The following is a 20,010-nucleotide window of genomic DNA, read 5'->3' as shown; positions in this document are numbered from 1 at the left end:
CCACCAGCCACACTAGTTAGCTATAGAAGCCAGGTGGTAGGGGTACACACCTCTAATCCCAGGACTCAGGAGACAGAGGTAGACAGATCTCTGTAAGTTCAAGGCCACACTGAACTACACAAAATTGATCCAGTCTAAAAGAGAAACAGCCACACAATGATGATCTCAGCACTTGGGAGGCAGAGGCAGAAGCAGGAGAATCTCTGTGAGTCCAAAATCATCCTGGGCTACATGAGAGTGAATCAGAGCTCATGCCTTTAATCCCAGGATTTGAGAGGTATGAAAAGAAGAGGCAAAGAGTCTCATGTGAGATTTAGTTTCCAGACAGGGAAGGCATAGGATTGTAGTATGAGGTTTGGTGGAGTGATGGGAGTTGTCCTTCTGTATATATGTTTTTCTTATTGGTTGATGTTGGCCAGTAGCCAAGCAGGAAGTATAGGCAGGGCTACCAGATGAGGAGAATTCTGGAGAGAGGAGGCAGAAAGAGGCCACCAGAGAGAAATGCCATGTAGCGGCCTAAGAACATGCTGGAGCATTACAGGTAAGCCACAGCCTTGTGGCAATACATAGTTTATAGAAAAGGTTAATAATTAAGAGAAAGCTAGCCAATAAGAAGCCTGATCCATCAGCCAAACAGTTTCTAATTAATATAAGTATTTGTGTGTTTATTTGGGGCTGAAAGGCGGAGGGACCAGGCTGGACAGAAACACCATCTACAGTGGAGAGCAATATATTTGGAGGGTTTGTGGAGACAGGATCAGCCCTTTCGATCTGAGGTAGAGGTAAGAGCTAGTGGCCTGGCTGCTTTGCTTCTCTGATCTTTCAGCTTGAACCCCAATACATTTCTTTAGGTTTTTATTAATCATGTTACATTTTTTTTTTAGGAATTATTTTGCTTTTGTAAAGATAAAAACAAAATCAAGGTTTTGACATATTTGCACATATATTTAATACTTGCAGTAGTCAACAGACATTTGGAATGCATTATACTATTACTAGTATACTTTAGTGTTAAAACATGTGTGGTCAAGAGCTGCAGTGACAATGCTGCAGGTAGATTTAGTACCCATTACTACTCTACTTTGGTTGTCTCTACAACATCTCCTCCTAGTGGACATCCAGTCTATGCATGCACACCCCTCCCTCTACCAGGTTTCTAGTTCTACTGGCAGATACTGTGCATGGGATGATGAAGCTTGAGTCTAGAAGAGATCCAGCCCAGAACCCAATACTGAGGAGGATTAAAACAAAGCATCATAAGGATACGTCTGGAAAAGTTTCAAGTATTACTGGAAAGTCTCAGAGTTTTCCAGGTCAGCAAGTGATACATCTGCACAAGTGCAGGGTAGAAACACCATTTCCTGTGCCAATGTCAAACATTCTGTTTTGTTTTGAGACTGAATCTTGCTTTGTAGCTCAAGCTGTCTTAGTCCCCTTAGTGCTAAGAGAATGAGTCACAACACTCAGCTAGAACTAGGATTCCTGATAAGAAGTAAGATTAAAACTGTAGTGTACCTTCCCTATACATCTCTGGCAGCTAATGGTAGCTAGGAGTTAGATTGGCTTGAGTTGACCATGCCAACTAGAAAGTCTGGGTAAAAGCAAACAGATTCCTCAGATATAATACAACAGCCTGCCAATTAAACAACAAATTTAAAGACCATAATATTTATACCTGTCATCTAAGGTCTTTCAATTTCTACAGGTAGAATTAAATTGCTCCTTTAAAATCTGAGAAACATGGCTGGGCGTTGGTGGTGCAAACCTTTAATCCTAGCACTTGGGAGGTAGAGGCAGGGGGATCTCCGTGAGCTCCAGGCCAGCCTGGTCTACAGAGTGAGTTCAAGGACAACCTCCAAAGCTACACAGGGGAAACCCTGTCTCGAAAAACCAAAAAGAAGAAGAAAAAAGAAAAAATAACACCCCTCTGCTTAGGTTCAAAAGGAAACCTAAGAACAACTTTGGTTTAACAATCTGATATGTGCATTTGAAAATGCCACAAGTAGTCCCAGGGTAATAGCTAGGAGAGCTTGTTGACAAGAGTAAATTGGAGTTTGACCTAGCAGAGGTATGTGCATACATATGTTCTTTGTATTATGCTGAGCCACTAACACGACCTCCCCTGGAAATGGCAAGTTACCAGTTTAGCAGCTCAGGGAAAAACATGAGTTAAACTGTAAACATTCACATATGCAACCAATTCTCATATTTAAACAGTTCCCAGACTTCTCTGCTGGAGTATATACCATGGTCACATTCTACCTACATTATTATGAACCTTTTAAGATAACATTTTATGTAATTAAATAACCTTATCATAAAGCACTTTACATTAATGAGCTATTCACATTTTAAAGCTGAAAATAGGAACAGTGTATTTTATTTTCTTTACTTATTTTTGTTTTTCAAAACAGGGTTTCTCTGTCTAGTTCTAGCTGTTCTGGAACTTGCTCTGTAGGCCAGGGTGGCCTTAACTCAAAGATCCTCCTTCCTCTGTCTCCTGAGTGCTGGTACTAAAGGAGTATACCAGCATGCCTGGCTTATTTTATTATTTTTATTAAAAATTACAATTATCTCTCTAGCCTGCAGTAGTGTATCTGAAAAAATAAGGTTGTATAGCCCTAACCCTTGAATGTGCAGCTCAGCTCTTATCATTTTTGTGATATAGGGCTTTACTGTACAGACCAGGTCAGCCTCCTTCTCACAGTTCTCCTGCCTCAGCCTTTGAAGTAACGGGATTACAATCCTGTGTCCCACACATGCATCTCTACTTGTTTTAATATCCCATATATAAAAAGTTGTTTTAGGTGGTGTGTCTTCACTATCACCACTGCTACCTAACAAGGAAACATATAACTATTGGTCAAAAATTATAACAAGCAACTTAATTTTCTTTTTTTTAATTTTTTAAAAGATTTTATTTATTATGTATACAACACTATGCCTCCATGCATGCCTGAAGGCTTGAAGAGGACACCAGATCTCATTACAGATGGTTGTGAGCCACCGTGTGGTTGCTGGGAATTGCACTCAGGACCTCCAGAAGAGCAGCCAGTGTTCTTAACCTCTGAGCCATCTCTCCATCCCAGCAACTTAATTTTCTAATATTCTTTCCTCTGTGTAAATAATAGTAGCTCTATTTTTTCATTTATTTTTATTATTTTCATTTGGTAAATGATTGTTATACTTCCCAACATGACCCACAAAGTTATAATATATATATATCCCCAAAATTATATATATATATATGTATTATACATATATATGTATAGTATGTATAACATATATATATTCCCAAAAAGCAGGACAGAATAATTAAATAAAAATGCAAAATAGATGTCAAAATCAAACTATTCAAAATCTAGTCACTTAAAGAGGCTGTATGCTAAAACTAATCAAGCCGTAACAAACTAAATTAGACATGTGATAAACTCTGGAGATATTCATTTGGTTTTGGCCAGTTGCCTAAATATTTATGAATGTGCCTTTTCTCTTTTATTTGGTTTAGGGCCCAAAGAAAATAAGTCCTAGGCTTCATAATAACTATAATGATAGCAAATTCAGCTATAAAATATATGTGGCCAATAGCTGCTAGACACTACCAAGTCACTACCCATATAAAGTTTCACTTGTGGTGTCTTCTGACAGGCCCTCTTTTTATAAAGGAACTAAAAATATGAAAAGTGTTTTCAGATTTTCAAACTTGCTTTATTAGTGATTTTCTTCCATCTCTGTTTGAATTGCTTTAAATTACCATAAGGGGAGTCCTCAAAAAAAAAAAAAAAATTCTTCCATACACATTTTTATATCCTTGAAGCTTGAAGTTAGGATAAATTGGAATGTTTAACACTGCTTTCCAAAATAGTCCCTGAAAGAAATGACACCTTAGAAATGTTTAATTATACGGTAGAATTCATGGTTTTTTTTTTTTTTGTTGTTGTTATTTTTTGTTTTTTTCAAGACAGGGTTTCTCTGTGTAGCTTTGGAGCCTATCCTGGCACTCGCTCTGGAGACCAGGCTGGCCTCGAACTCACAGAGATCCACCTGCCTCTGCCTCCGGAGTGCTGGGATCAAAGGCATGCACCACCAATGCCCAGCTAGTAGAATTCATGTTTAAAGAGCAAACTTAAGCCTGTTTCTGTCACCCAAAGCCTGTTAGTTGATGTACAGGTAAATTTTTCCATTGCCCATCAGGAGAAGGTCCCTAAGATATTATCATACCAACACTCAATTTAAAATACTACCACTTTTTGTAAATTTAAAGTAAGAGAGGCTACTTCTTCAGGAGAGGGCTCTTGCCTCCTTCATTTGTTTAACACATTTACCTAAAGGTTTTTTTATTGGCACTGTCATATTATCCTTAGATAGGCACTGGGAGGTCACTGCAAAGTGTGAACTGGCAAGATTTGACACTGTGAACAGACAGATTTTAAAATGTCATACATAGTAACTCAAGTTAACTCCAGCTCTTTCCTTTCCACAGCTGCCATGCCATCTTGACTCAGGAAGATCCAGAAACTCTGTGGCTATATGAGCCAGAGCCAGAGCCAATAGATTGGCACCACAAGCACCAGAAAGCCAAGGTAATGCTGGATGCATGTGACACCACAGGATCAACTTAGACAAATGCCATCAAGTGACTATGGTAAAGTTGGTATGTGGCAATATTACTGGTAAAGTTGGTATTTAGCCATACCACTTAAAGAGGAAACAGAGCTTATGCCCAGCAACCAACCATGGTAAACTGTGGATCTTGGTAGTGAAGAGACAAGGGTAAATACATCATCATCAGTGTGATATGGAGTTCAAGGGAAGGAAAGCTCCCTAAGCAGGCCTCCCTGTGAAGCCCAAATTCTTCAGAATAGCCAAAGACAAGATTAACTGTATTGGTCACTTGTGTCCTGGTTACTTGAAGCCACACAAGGAGCAAACAAACAACAAAAAGAGATAACTCTACTTCTAGGAATCTATCCTAAAACTAATTAGAAATATGGACAACTTTTGAAAATATATTTATATTGATACTGTTTAAAACAATTAGCAGAAACAATTAAATATTTAAACTATGACATATAAATGACAGAATACCATATCATTAAAAATGTTTCTAAATAGTAGCTGAGCAGTGGTGGCACTTGGGGGGTAGAGGTGGGTGGATCTCTGTGAGTTTGAGGCCAGCCTGTTCTATAGAGCAAGTCTCAGGACAGCCAAGGCTACATAGAGGAACTCTGTCTCAGTCCTCCACTCCCCACCCACAAATAGTTATTAGTGACATGAATGGGGGTTACTGTATTATGTCAATGAGAGAAGACTCCAAGTTATATGATTATGAATTAACTATTGTCTTAAAAACAATACCAGGGAAAAACAGTAAATAAAAAGTCTATATTAATCATAATTGAGGAATTATGTTTTTCTTTGCCTATTTTTTCTGAATTTGTATAGATGTGTGGTAACAAATTATTTGTACAACCAGAAAGCAGCAAGAAATGCTTTAACAGTCTCTCCCACGTAAGTAAAACACTAATCTTTATAATCAAAACTCATTGCATAGTAGGTAATAATACCACTTACTTCATCATCATCATCTGGAATTGGTTCATACAAAGATGGTACCCAAGCAAGAATATTACAGTCCCTGCTACCACTGTAAAGTTCCTGTAATACAGAAAGCAAAGATTGCCTACTGATCAATTTAAAGCTGATTATCACAGGAAAGGGTTGCATTAATTTTTGAAATGATCAGACTAAGTAGGTTGAGTTAGGTTAGATTAATTCCATTAACTTAATTTCTATTCATTAAATAAAATATGATGATGCTCGTCAGTATTTTTAAATGTGATGTCTTTAAATTCTGTGCACGACATTGGCACAACTTGTTAGAAATGTACAAAGCTTTTGGCTGTATCCTGAGATTTCATTCTCCAAAAAGATCATTCCAATTTGTAGCTTCTATAGATGAGAGTATCCACTCCACTGTCCTATTGGAATCTTTTTAGGAATAGCCAATAAAATATAAAGCTTTATTTTATATTTTAAAATAGTGTCAGGATATGTCAGAGCTTACAAACAGTGAGAAAATCTTATAAAAATCCAATGTCTTACTAGTTTTGTCAATACCCAGAAGCAAATTTTTAAGTGTTAGAGAAAGTAAAATGTATTATAGCTTTTCTTTGCCAAAAACTGAGGCATCTACAATAATGACTTCAATGAAGAAAACACAAGTTTTCTATGAAAACGGGCCAAAGATCCCTTTAGTTTACAGCTGTCTACCTGGTTGTTCTTCAAAAGCTTCAAGACTCTACCCTGTCTGCTGAGACATTTACTATGTGGAAGGACTCATGGGCTGATGCACAGTGCATATCATTATCTTTATGGACATGCCGTTTGCTCCCACTGAACAATGGGAACAAATAGTTCACTTCCTTCCCCAGTAAATGGAAAATGTTCTGATCATCCAGTAAAATAAATATGCAGTGTTTTCTGATGTGTTCATCGACTAAATCTTTCGAGTTTGAAGCAGACAAAGACATGGTATTTGGCTTCAAGTGGCAGCACATGACTGTAATCCCAGCACTTGGGAACTAGAGGCAGAAGGATCATGAGTTTGAGATTATTCTTGGCTTTATAGCAAGTTTGGGGCCAGCCTGACTTATATGAGATCTTGTTTAAAAAAACAAAGTGGAACAAAACAACATAACACAGGCAGAGTATTTCACAGAAGACAGCTATTCCAGGTGTCCGGCTGGTCAGGAAATGAGAGCAATCTCTGTAACAGAATTTTTTTTTGCTTTTAGTTTGAAGCTTGCTATATAGCCTAGCCCAACTTTGAAATCTTGACAATAATCCAGAATGTTGTGAGTACAGGTGTCTGTGTCACCATACCCAGCTTACTTGGTAATACATATATAAATAATGTTTTGTCTATATGCATGTATATGTACTATATGTGCCTGGTACCTAAGGAGGCCAGAAGAGGGTATCAGATTCCCTGAAACCAGAGTTACAGACAGTTATCAGCTGCCTCGTAGGTGCTAGAACTGAACCCAGATCCTCTGTAAGGGTAGCAAACATTTTTAACTGCTGAGTCATCTCTCCAGACCCTTCTTGGTACAGTCTTAACCTTCCTAGGCCTCTCTGCTAATAAGTTCCTGCCTAGAAGAATGTCATACTTTGTAGTCAGAATATCTTGTTTAAAATTTTGGTTGTGTATCAGAGGGACTGTTGACTTTGATGCAACAGAAATGAAAATTGCTTTGACTAGAGAAAAGTAAGGACGTTAAGCAAAATTCATGGGTACTAAGACAATCACTGCAAACTTGACTGGCTTTGGAATCACACTGAAACACCAAGGATGTGGTTGGTATCATCCAGGAGGCTGGGGTCCTAGACTGGAGAAAAGGAGAAAGCAAGCCAAGTGTCAACATTCACCTTGCTGGGCTTCCTGCCAGCTGATGCAGAGGGCAGCTGCATTGTGTCCCTGCTGCCTGACTTCCTTAAAATCAAAACTGTGCATGTTCTAATTGTAAGCTCAAATCAACCATTCCCTCATGAAGTTGCTTCTGGGTATGTATTTTGGTCACATTAAGAAGAAAACTAACAGATAAGTATTTAAGAAATTTTGTGGGGCTGTTGAGGTGGCTCAGTGAGCAAAGGCGCTTGCTGCTAAGTCCTACGACCTGAGTTTGATTTCAGGACCCACAGGATGGAGGGGGAGAATCAACTCTTAAAAGTTATCCTCTGACCTCCATACACAAATAAGTAAATGTGAGAAATTATATGAGTTGCATTAAATCAAAGGTATATTTTACTAGTCATTTCAGTATCTAGCCACTGCAAAGGCTTAATTGTATCAGCCTCTGCCAAAAAAATAAAGAAATGAAATAATTAATTTCAGACTTCAACATAGTTACATATAGAAAAACGAAGGTATACAATATTTTGGAACTAAACAAACACACACACACACACACACACCCTAAAAATTATTCATGAAAAAATATTTGACTACATTTCAAATGGTTAAATGGAGCTCATATTCAAAAGGAAAGACAACATATCCTAATCACTGCACAGTATTATATTGATTCATATACACTTCCTATGCCATCTGCAAATTAGGCTGTATTAATCTCTATTAAAGAAATACTATCTCAAAGGTAGATTGTTGGTATCGTACTTCAGAATGATTAAAAGCATATTAACACATGAAAATAGAACCACAACTTCCTGTTTTATACACTACTAAGTCTGGCAAGCCAGCCATCTAATCGTTTTAAATCCCCTGAAGTATCATTCTTACCTGGAAATTAGACTGAAACACACAGCAGTCGACACTTTTATAATGTCCCTTAAGCATAGTTAGTTGTTCTCCTGAGTGAACTGCATAAACAGCAATGGTGCTACCATATGGAACAAAAACAAATTCTGAGCTGCAGCCACAGGAGACCGTGAATTTCAGTCCTTTCCTACTGTCATTACAAACTTTCCCATAGTTCACCTGCAGATTTAAAATCATAATGTTACTCATTTTTTAAGCCTGAGTTAAAAAAGCAACAAAGACTGAAAAAAAAACCTCCCTTCCCTTATTATAATGTTATATAAAAGGGCCTTTAAATTTAAAGAAACTATATCTTAAGAAAAATAAGGGCCAAAGGTACAAATGTACATTTTATATTTGAGGAACTAGAAATTGTGAACAAACCCACAAGGGAAAGATGATACAACTAAGCCAAACTTGAAAAATTATTTCTGACCATCAAACTTTCAAAAATCCCATCCTATTCCCTTTTTGGTATCTAAAGACAAAACTCAGGGCCTCATGGATATTAGGTGAGATCTCTAACCTTACTACATCCCCAGGTTCTGGCTTGGCTAAAATTTTAAGAAACCTTCATATTGGTAAAAAGTAAGGAGAACATGTTATTGGTGTCATAATTTGGGTATTCCTTCAAACAGGACAAATGGTTTAGTACAAAAAATTAGCAAGATGCCTCTTTTGGGTGAGCTGAACTTTTCATATGAATGTGTTGTAATAAAACCAACACAATATAGTACACCTGACTATAACAACCATTTTAAGTGTGCCAGTGAATGGTATTAACAATCTTCACTTCTATCAAAACTAACTCACTGAACAATAACGATATTCTTACTTCTTGATCTAGTAATTGCTCCTGGGAATTTATCTTAAGGAAACAATTAGGCAGCAGAGAGTAATATGCCCAGAGGACTCAATTCAGCACAATGGCAAAACAACTGAAAATGGAGAAAAGCTTGTGCCTCTAGTCACCCCATGGTAGCAGGGGTGAAGTACATGAAACACTGAACTTCGAGTTTTGAAATCTGTTTGTTAGAGGGATCACTCAGATTTCACTTCTAAGTTCCATTCCTCTAACCCGCTAAATGGAAACAACATCATTTACCATAACGCCACTGTAAAAACACAAATGACATCATGCACAGGACAGCACCTGGGAAATGAAGGTAGCCAGCCAGTTACGTTCAGACTTATTGATTCCTACATGTTAGGAAGAACATTCTTTCATTTCCACCTGATGAGGCAGTATGTTCCATTTGACTTGGGAGGGGTGACTCTGGAAGTTAGAATGGGGATAAATTGGGGAGGGGCAGGAGCTTAGAGGTGAGGGGAGAGCAGAACACACATGATATGAAAGATCACTGGAGGTTAACATGGGAATGGGGAAGGAATAGGAGGAGGAGGGAGTTGGATTAATGAAAACTAAGGCTGTTTGAAATATCCTTATAGAGAGCTACTATTAAAGGAGTTTGAACATAGGTACCATGCATGGGTAGATAATGCATCCCACAAAAGACATAGTTAAGTGAAAATCTCAGTGCCAGACATTGGACACTTTCCTACAAGTTACTGGTCAGCGAGATCCTAGAGGTCCTTAAAGTAGCAAAGGACACAGCCATTGCTCTTGGTTGCCCACCAAGGTATGATCCTATTGTTGAAGATGCCATTCACTGTGGATGCAGTACATAGAGAAACCAAGTTAGAACTGACCCAAAAACTTCATCCATGCTAGCGGAGCTTTCATAGTGTTGGACAATGATGTGTGGACTTCATGGGGAGAAGAATTATTAATGGTATTATCTAGTGATGAACCCTGAATGCAACAACACCAACCTGCCAGGGCCAATGTGTTCACTGGTGTAATACTGACAGGAAACACCTTTGGGGAATCAACCATTTTCTGAGCAGATTTGAGAGCACTGTTACTGCCAATCCAATCAAAATCCTATGGCTGTGGAAATGGTACCTCACAGAGGGGATCTACTACTGTTGCTAAATGGATATGGTATCACACAGCCTCCTGATATTTATGTTTACACCAACAGATCAATGATGCTTTCAACCTTGCTCAGAGGAGCTTCTTTTTGCAGTGGGCAGCAGCTAGTACAAAAACTCATAATTGATCCAAACTGCTAAGAGTAAGTGACTGTTGTGTGCTTAGTCACACAAATGGGACACTTGTATCAACCCCTGTAAGACTGAGGAAACATCACAGAAGAAAGGACAGAAAGAACTGAACATATGAAAAGGCTAAGTAATTTGATCAATGTAACTTGGGTAGTACATGTCAGACTCAAATACTGCATCTAAACTATGCTAACCAAACCATTGAAATATTTTGTTACATGGTATTTTTTTCATTGCATTAAGTAATTATCATAGTACACTGCAAGACAAATAAGCCCAGAGTATTGTGGGAGCTTCTGAGATAGAGTAGAAGAATCAGAGACAGGCTGAGCCTGAGATGAACCTTGAAAACTGAGAAGTAGCAGCAGGAGGGTATTCTAAAGTGAAACAGAATGGGGGAAAGGAGAAGAATGAAAAGCTGGAGAACTAGAATGCATGGCTTATACAACAGATGAAGACATTCAGTTTGGGGGTGGAGGGGGAAGAAGAGGAGGGAAGGGAGAGGGAACTGGGATAGACATGTAAAAGAAGCTTGTTTCTAAAAAAAAAATAAAAGAATACTAGTACTAATAATAATAGTCAAAGCGACCCCTCAACTACTTTAAAGAGAATTATTAGCTAGAAAGGATATGTAAAGAAAAGGATACGACTAATTTTAAATGTAAAATTTGACGTTGGTAACATATGTAGCAGTTCTCAATCTTTTAATTAGAAGCATCAGAGTTCACTCCTGCTACAACAGTAAGAAGGGGAATGTGCCAAGGGTGCCAGGTGGGGCAGCATGCCTTAACTTGAGAATTAGCTGGTCATACCTAAAGTATCTTTTCAAAATATATTAACAACTGTGACTAAAGACAAGAAATGAAGTCATCCCTTTGGAAAATGTAATACAATTTATATAAATGTACATGTATATAAATGTAAATAAGATGTACACCACAGATCTATTTACTGAAAAGGCCCTTCAAAGTCTCTCACCAGTGTGTTCTCCCCATTGGAGCTATTCCAGAGCCTCATTCGGTTGTCTGTGCCAACAGTGAGCAGGTGAAGTCCATCACTTGTAAAACATAGGCCATTAACTTTCCCATTGTGAGCAGTATTTGCTGCAATGAAAACATACTCAGTTTATCTTTTTCTGTGTTAAGCATTATTTTAAATACATTAAACAATAACTATGAATTAATTAAAATATAAGTTGATCATACTTAAAATTAACCAACCTCTAGATTGTGTAATAAGATAAGCTACATTGAAAGAACCATAAATATAGAGCCACCATGTCACAGGGATTGCACACTTGACTTGCACTTACCACAACTTGTAGTTTTTTATGGTGACACAAAAGCACAAAACATTACTATTTCTTTAATCTACTGTACCTTTCTGTGTAAAATGGAATTTACCTAACTGGCTTGATTTAGAAACTGATTCATAGTGAATGCCATTTACAAAAAATTAATTCTTAGTTTGTCAATATGTACTTATTTGATTTCATAAAAAGTCAATACTGCATTTCTCTGTGGATGTGGTCTTTGTTACCTGATTCCACAGCCTGTGACTTCTTCCCATTATGCTGATCAAGAGTGAGCAAACATCCTGATGCTCTTCTCACATCCCATAAATTCACTCTACTGTCAGCACTGAGGAAAACAAAACAACACTTACACTGACATATGGAGCTAGGGTAATGACTTCACTCTTTACTTTGCCAGCTTGAACACAGAGGTTTTTCTCTATAGCACCAAGCTATTCCTACAATTGCACCATATTCTTATTTTCAACAAATATTCAACATTCAAAACTCAACAGTCCCATAAAATGGTGAAAAAAAAGATCAAAGAAAAGTAATTTTCCTTATCAGATACGATCACAAGGACAAAATTCTGCTTTTCTCCTATCACACTAATTATGACTATTTTCTGCTATTTCTCAAATGCTACCTAGACAGCTAAGCAGTTATGGGATCTCATTGTTTAAGCATTTATTTAGCATCAATTTTGGGTATCTCGCTTTTTATATTAAAAGTTTGAAAATAAGATACATAATAAGAACAATTTATTTTCATTTGCTTTTGTGCTCAAATAAGTGTTTCCTAAAAAACTATATTTACTATCTTTTAGAAAGTAAGACACTTCATTTTCTTTCAAGTGAACCAACAAAGGCAAAGACAGATTATGTATTAATTTCCCCTTTAAGAAATACCCAGTAATAACATGTGCTCCCAATCAGATCCATTCATCTATCATGCCTTCATAAACACCTTAACAGTATATTCTTTTAAAACTCTATCTTACTTATTTACATGTGTTTGTGTGTGTGTGCATGCATGCATGCACACATGAGCACAAGCCAACTTGCATGAGCTGGTTCTCTCCTCCCACCATACAAGTACTGGAGAACGAACTCAGGATGGCAGACTTGGCAGCAAGTGTCTTCACTATTAAGCCATCTTGCCAGTCCTAGATGTCTTTTGATAGTTACAGTCTAGATGTCACTGTACCTCAGCTCAAAAATCACATATTTTACCTCCTCAGGTCACTGACTCCCTCCTACCTCTTACAGTGTGTGTGTGTGTGTGTGTGTGTGTGTGTGTGATTTTCTTTGTTTTAGCAGAGGTCCCACAACTTCCATATGTTGAGGTACTTTCCTTTAAATACCCCCCCAAAATCACTGTACGTGCCATGTGATGTTTAGACTTCTGTACCTTGGTATAGCTGTAGTCTATTTCTTGAACTGAGCACAGCTGTCCAGTAGTCCTATGTACTTGTAGCCAGTCCCTCTCCCACAGCCTGTCATTCCAGTATCTTTACTATCTCACCCTTCAATAAACAACCCCCACCCTCATACCGTTCAACCTCACAGAGGGCATGCACTCCTACTCTCTTCCTGTATGAGTTACTGAAGGCCTACTTGTCACTATTATTTCTCCCTCCAATGAACAGTCTCCACCCTCAACTCTGCTGGACATCTTTCAGTACTAGTTCCTAAGTCATTCCAGCATGTTCTGTAGGCATGGGTCTTTCTGACATCATGGTTAACCTGTATATAGTACAATATTTGGAACAGGTGGTAGCCATTACATAATAACAAACTAAATCATAGATGGGTACTTTATATCAGGGGAAAAGTCTGATCTAAAGAAACTCAAAAATGCCACTCTTAAGTGAGTAGTGTTATGCTTCCATGTAGGAAAATCACACGTTTTACTAGCAGTGCTAGACGATTTATACAACTACAGAGGTTTTCCCACTTTCTCTTTGTTCTAAAAGGTGAAAGCTTTCAAGATGGATGATCATACAAAGGAGGGCACTGGGAAGATGGTCAACAAATAAAGCCTGCAGCACCCCTTCGAGGGTGTTTTCCCTGCATGTATGTATGTATACCACATGTGTGCCTGGTGCTCTCGGAGGTCAGGAGAGCTGGAACTAATGAGTGCAGGTCCCTGAAAAGCCAAGTTCAGTTGTGTGCTACTGTAATCCCAAAGCTGGGATATGGAAACAAGCTAGCCAACCCACCTGACCTGATGACCCCAAGGCTCAGTGGAGGGCTATGGAAGATAAATAAGAGAGGAAGGTGAATGAGATACCCAGTGTTAACTCCTGGTTTACACACATATACATGTGCACCTACACACATAATGCACACAAAAGATGCAAAGGAAATTTTCTTTGCTGATATAAACTGAGATTTGCTACTCAATATTTCATTTTCAGGTACTAACAACTACATACAACAAAATATGTATCTTATGAAAATGTAATCTTTTGAAATGCCTCTAATTATTAATATTAATAGTAAAAACAAATATACTGCACTTTACCTGGCTGTTGCCAAGATATAGTCATGGCGTGGTGACCACGAAACTGCCAGTATTTCTTGTCTGTGACCTGCAAATACAAGAGTATAAAAAGTCTTATAAGGTACCAATAATTTTGCCTGACTCAGAATACAGCAAGCACAAACAGCAGTGAAGGGACAAGATCACGTCTTACACTTGCAATGTCTGTGTTTAAATACTAATGAGAAATTGGTGGGAAGTTCTTAACCCAGGACCTTTTAATATAAAAGAATTGGCTTCTGCTTTGGGAAAAATACAATTACTAATTTGTATCAATCAGTCCACATAACTCAGGAATCTATCTCTATAGTAGAAGTGCATGGCAATTAAACTTAACCATTTTAAAGAATAAAATATTTCATAATTTCTTATAAAGTTATAAAAGAAAAAAAACACTTGAATGAAAAGAGCATTTTAACAGTTTTGTTTCTAGAAAACAGAGATGATAAATTCATAGAATAGTTTTACCTAATGGAACTATTCAAATGAGACATTTTCATCTGCCTAGCTTTTTAATCACAGTGATTGTTAATAATAATGCCATTGCTACCCATTGGGCTGGAGAATTGACTCAGTGGTTAAGAGCCTTGCTGCTTTTGCAGATGGCTGGGGTTTGACCTAAGCAACCACAAGGCAGCTCAAAACTGTAACTTAGTTCCAGCTCTCCTGACCTCCGAGAGCACCAGGCACACATGTGGTATACATACATACATGCAGGGAAAACACTCATACACATAAAATATTAAAAAAAGCATTAAAAAGGCTACCCATTCCATCAAGTTTTTATGGTATTATTATGCTTCTCAGTGATTGATAAAAAAATGTGTATTTCTGAATTACATTCCAACATTTCATTGTTTAGAATTAGGTGATCTAATATGACTAAAAATTAATAAAAGTATATTAATATAGTTTTCCTCAAAGTATTGCTTCAAGACTTTTTCTAAAATATTTGTACTGAGAAGAGAGTATTAAACATTATGAACGAAGCTTCCTCATTAGTCACATTATCAAACAGTAGACACAAGACACATCTAATGATATAAGTTTCATTACTCATTTATTGTTTTAAATGTAGAACAGCTGAAGATTCTGAGCTGGGTTTTCTATTTCCCATCTCCTCTGAGTTTCCCTTACTTCACCAGTCACTGTTCGTATAAATGTCTCAATAGTCCAGTTTGGCAAGAATAATGCACAGAAGGACTTTTTATCTTTCTGTTGACTTAACAACTAGCACAAAATGCATCAGTCATGTCATTTACAAAGAACACATTGTTAGCAATGTTTTTTTTTTTTTTTTAAACTGAATAGTTTACTCAAAGTAGTAGTTGTTCCAAAATTAAAAATAAATACCCTGGAGAATGTGAGAACAGGATCCAGACTTCAAATCACAAAGTTGTACCTTGGGTCCTCTAGTACCAACTGTTAAAGAAAAATATGAAAAGCTTTTATACAGTATTTATTATAAATGACAAGAAAAGATCCCAGCAAATTGGCATTAAGAATTATATTTTTACTGTATCTACACAGAAATATAAAATGTATGTCACAATAGATTTACAAATATCTAAATCACCTTGAATGTTTATGACTACAGAAATGTTCTTGTTTGCGCTTTAATCATGCAGAATTGCATGTTCCACAGCCTATTCTCATCACAACAGCTACAGATCCACACAGGCTGTAGGGCTACTTCACAGCAAAATACTATGAGGAAATCTCTATAAGTACCTTAAGTGTGTGTATAGTGCTTTATCACATGAAGCCATTCAATTTCAACTGCTCAGTTTTGCATGCTAATGCTATTGCTATCCCTTTGGTTGTTGGAAAAGGCTCACAGCAACTCTGACTGAGACAAGCAGATCTGGAAGATCAGTAAGTGTGTAGCTCTTATAGATGAAGCAGCTGATTGATGTCCAGCTGTAAGGAGACTTATGCACTACCTAGGAATAACAGAGTCCTGGGGAACGGATACCTGGTAGTAGGGTAACATTTCTTTCCTTCTTTATACATTAACTTTTTGTTGTTACAAGATTCATATAAATGCCTATTTGCTTTCAATCACAACGTTAAAGGGAAAGTTGCCCTTTTATCGTGTTGAACTGGAAAAGTTATAAATTAAAAAAATTACATTTACTTTGTATGTGTGTGATAGGTCAGGGTGTGTCAAGGTTAGAGCACAACCTGCTGTGGTCAGCTCTGTCCTACCATGTGTGTTCCAGGGATCAAATTCTAGGTATTAGGCGTGGCAGTGGATAGCCCTGTCCACTGAGCTACCTCATCATTCCAAGTGCCCTATTTTGTTCACATAAAATACCTTAAAGTTCAGTGATTTAAAAGAACTCCTTAAGGGACAGATACAAACTCTCTGAAGGAAACAAAGCAAAGGAAAAAAGAAAGGGAGAGAGAGGATCAATACTCTCAGTGTGAATCCTAGATAATCGCATGTGCTGGATGTAACTCATAGTGTTTAAAATAATCTTCCCCTGGGTTAAAGTTTTTCTGTCAAACATAACTAACCCTAAAATGGGAGTTTTCCATATGCTAAAAGGCAAAAGGATGGTGTACGCACCTGCTATCAGACAGTGCTTGGTGGCTGCTGGAGACATGTGATGACTATAAACTGTTTCTTCAAAATTAAACACATCAGCAGCCTGTTAACCAAGAGATGTTAAAAATGTGTAAAACCAAAGCAACAAATTTTCTTTCCCACATAAAACATTTTTAATTGACTGTTACCAATTTATCAACTAAGACATAACAAATCCCGGAAATCAAGGAAAGACAGCCTCTGGCTCACCATCCCTCTCTAACAGGCTAGCATCTCCATGGACTCACCACCTCTCTCCATCAGGCTAGTATCTCCACTGACAATCTAGCTAGCTAGTAATCTGTCTCTCAGTTTCCAGGATGCTAGTCACACTCCTTTGAAAGGATAAAATCTGTAATCACAGCATCTATCCTTTTGACTTTCTTCACCAGCTACTCTAGAACTTTTGAGCAAGTCCCAGAGTCCCTAGCATTCTTTTCTGCCCACTTTTTCCTAGTTGAATTCACTGCAACCAGGCTTCAGTAAGGACTGCCAGCCTACAATGCACCGTTTCACTAAACTAGTTGTCTGCAATATCCTGCCTGCAGCATTCCCAACTTTCTCCACTGTCCACAAACATCCCTACTCAATCACAACAGGTGATCAGATCTTTTAGTTCAGAGAAAATAAAAGTCACTGAATCAGAAATCGCCCAGTCTCTCATGCAGCCAGCCACTTATGCTTAAGCTTTCCCTTCTTCATTTCCATTGTGAAAAAACAGTCCTACTCCTATTTCACAAGCTAATCTCTCCGACCCCCTCAGCACTGGCAATCTCAATCTACAAGTTAGCTGTGATTATCTCTACTGTGTCATTCCCAGCAACACTAAAAGTAAAGCCACCTTCATCTTAATAGTCCCCAGAACAAAATAAACAAAGTTTTCACTTTACCACCCCTCAATTTTCTTTCCTCTTGATTGCTAATCAACATTAGCAATCTTTAATCACTTACCATTTCTTTTTTAAAAATAATTTATTTAATTTTATCTTATGTGCATTGATGTCTTGATTGCATTCATGTCTGTGTAAGAGTGTCAAATCCCCTGGAACTGAAGTTACAGACAGTGGGGTGGTGGGAATTGAACCCAGGTCCCTCGAAGAGCAGACAGTGCTCCTAACCACTGAGTCATCTCTCCAGGCCATATTTAATATAATATTTCTTAACTCACTGCAGTATTAGTTTTGTTTCACTTTTCTTGTTCACACTACTTTTTCACTATCACTGATAGCCTAGTTATTCTATTTGGTGTGTCAGCTTCCTTACCACAGACATTTACTGGCTTCCTGTGTTGAGATGTATGGATCTGGCTATTCCTTTTCACTATTTTTGCAGCATTTGTTGCCACTTCTTCTGTCCTATTAACCCTGGTCACCCTCGGAATTTGTTTTATGCAAGCCTTTTCTCTTCAACCAAGTGTTATTGATTCACAATCTCCATTTTCAGTGTAGATCTCACTCCCACATCAGATACAAAGAAAGAGATCAGTTCCTGATTATCTCCAGATGGATTTCCTGTAAACCCCTCAAACATAATAAATAACCCAAATCCCACTCCAGAACCTGGGACCCAGTCTTGTGTGTTTTTGTTGTTGCTGCTCTGAGACTAGATCTTGCTATCATAAGTCCACACTGGCTTCAAACTCATGCCTTTCCTGCCTTAGCCCCCCATATGCTAGAATTATAGGCTTATACCACATGATCAGCTGCGGCCCTGTCTCTTAAAAGCTCTCCAATGCCTGCCTTCTCAGTCTCCTGTTGTACATAAAAACGTAAGAGTGAAGTATTTGTAAAATTGAATTTATTTTTACAAACCTTTCTTTTCTCTGAGAACCAGCCTTTCAAGGTCTAGATTCCTTAGCAGATTTTCACCTTTAAACAAAACTTTGCTGGTTTTGTCAATGGGATATCTTTCAGTATGTTGTGAATATGTGTTGCTCTCATTGGTTGATAAATAAAGCTGCTTTGGCCTATGGCAAGGCAGGATAGAGCCAGGCAAAAATTCAAGCAGAGATACAGGAAAAGAAGAGGTGGAGTCTAGGAGATGCTAGCAGCTGCCCAAGGAGCAAAGTGCCAGAACACCATCAGTAAGCCACTGGTCATGTGTTGATACACAGATTAATAGGAATCGGTTGATTTAAATGCAAGGGCTAGTTAGTAGTAAGCCTTAGTCATCAGCCAAACATTTATAATTAATATTTAAGTCTCTAAGTGATTATTCAAGAACTGAGGTCAGAAAAGAATTCTCCAATTACTCATTGTGGTCAAAATGAAAAGTTCATGACATGTGTTTAATCTTTGCCACACATGTTGCATTTCATTGTAGTTTTTTTTGAGACAGGATCTTTCTATATATCTCTGGCTAGCACAGAACTTACTATTTAGACCAGGAAATGCCAACTCTAAGGAGATGTCACATTTCTATAAAGAGGTTTTACAGGAAGTTAGATATAAAACTGAGGAGGAAGAGCACTATAAATTAAATTTCAGTAATTATGTAATTCTCACATCTACTATTTTTACTAAGCTATATTATAAAAACTTTCTTTTCCTCCAAGTTTTTAGATCAAGAGAGGAAAAGTCTAATTCAATTCCTTAGCTCGAAGTTTTCAAATAATTAGGATATTTGCTAAGGTTTTGAATGCTAATTGTATGTTAGGAGTTGTGCTAGGTATTTTATGTATGTTGGCTCATTTAACTCTCAAAACCATTCTAGAAGGTGCTATCGTGGCTCTCATTTACAGATGAGGGAATGGAGATGCAGGGTGCTTTGGCATTTGCCCACTATTACAGTGTTAACCATCAGAAGTCAGTTAACCAGGATATAAGTCCAACCACCTAGTTTTCCTTAACTGTACTACTTTCATATTTGACACAAAGAACATCTTAACAAGAAACTACAACAATATGGTTGAGGGTTCAATTTTCCATTATCCAACATAGCAATTTGGAAAGGTTGTAATGTACTTACCTGCAATGTATTTGTATCCCACACTTTCAGAGTTTTATCGAATGAGCTGGATGTGAACATGCCTGTGTCATGAGGGTACCACTGAACAGTCTCCACGCTGTATTTGTGGACATCTGGATGGCTTCTACAAAACAGCAATCGAAATTTAGAGACTGCTCACTTGGGTGA

At 37.7% G+C, this 20,010-nt stretch overlaps 1 protein-coding gene across 5 annotated transcripts in view; it reads right to left on the bottom strand.

Annotated features, from left to right (window-relative positions):
- Nucleotides 1–20,010, bottom strand: part of Ercc8 (ERCC excision repair 8, CSA ubiquitin ligase complex subunit) — a 36,914-nt gene that overhangs the window by 2,806 nt on the left and 14,098 nt on the right. For 4 of the 5 annotated variants that reach the window (XM_027401505.1, XM_035440558.1, XM_035440559.1 and 1 more), the window contains 8 exons: nucleotides 19,843–19,966; nucleotides 16,858–16,939; nucleotides 15,639–15,707; nucleotides 14,268–14,334; nucleotides 11,987–12,087; nucleotides 11,426–11,550; nucleotides 8,303–8,500; nucleotides 5,575–5,658 (listed from right to left, as the gene is read on the bottom strand). In XM_027401505.1, the coding sequence (XP_027257306.1) occupies nucleotides 5,575–5,658; nucleotides 8,303–8,500; nucleotides 11,426–11,550; nucleotides 11,987–12,087; nucleotides 14,268–14,334; nucleotides 15,639–15,707; nucleotides 16,858–16,939; nucleotides 19,843–19,966 (850 nt within the window). The remainder of the gene's footprint in view (nucleotides 1–5,574; nucleotides 5,659–8,302; nucleotides 8,501–11,425; nucleotides 11,551–11,986; nucleotides 12,088–14,267; nucleotides 14,335–15,638; nucleotides 15,708–16,857; nucleotides 16,940–19,842; nucleotides 19,967–20,010) is intronic. The other variant, XM_027401507.1, reaches the window with a different exon arrangement.

This window comes from Cricetulus griseus, chromosome 2 (assembly GCF_003668045.3).
Source record: "Cricetulus griseus strain 17A/GY chromosome 2, alternate assembly CriGri-PICRH-1.0, whole genome shotgun sequence".
In the NCBI taxonomy this organism is placed as follows: domain Eukaryota; kingdom Metazoa; phylum Chordata; class Mammalia; order Rodentia; family Cricetidae; genus Cricetulus; species Cricetulus griseus.
The sequence above is the reverse complement of the archived record's forward strand: the minus strand, read 5'-3'. Positions and strand labels throughout refer to the sequence as shown.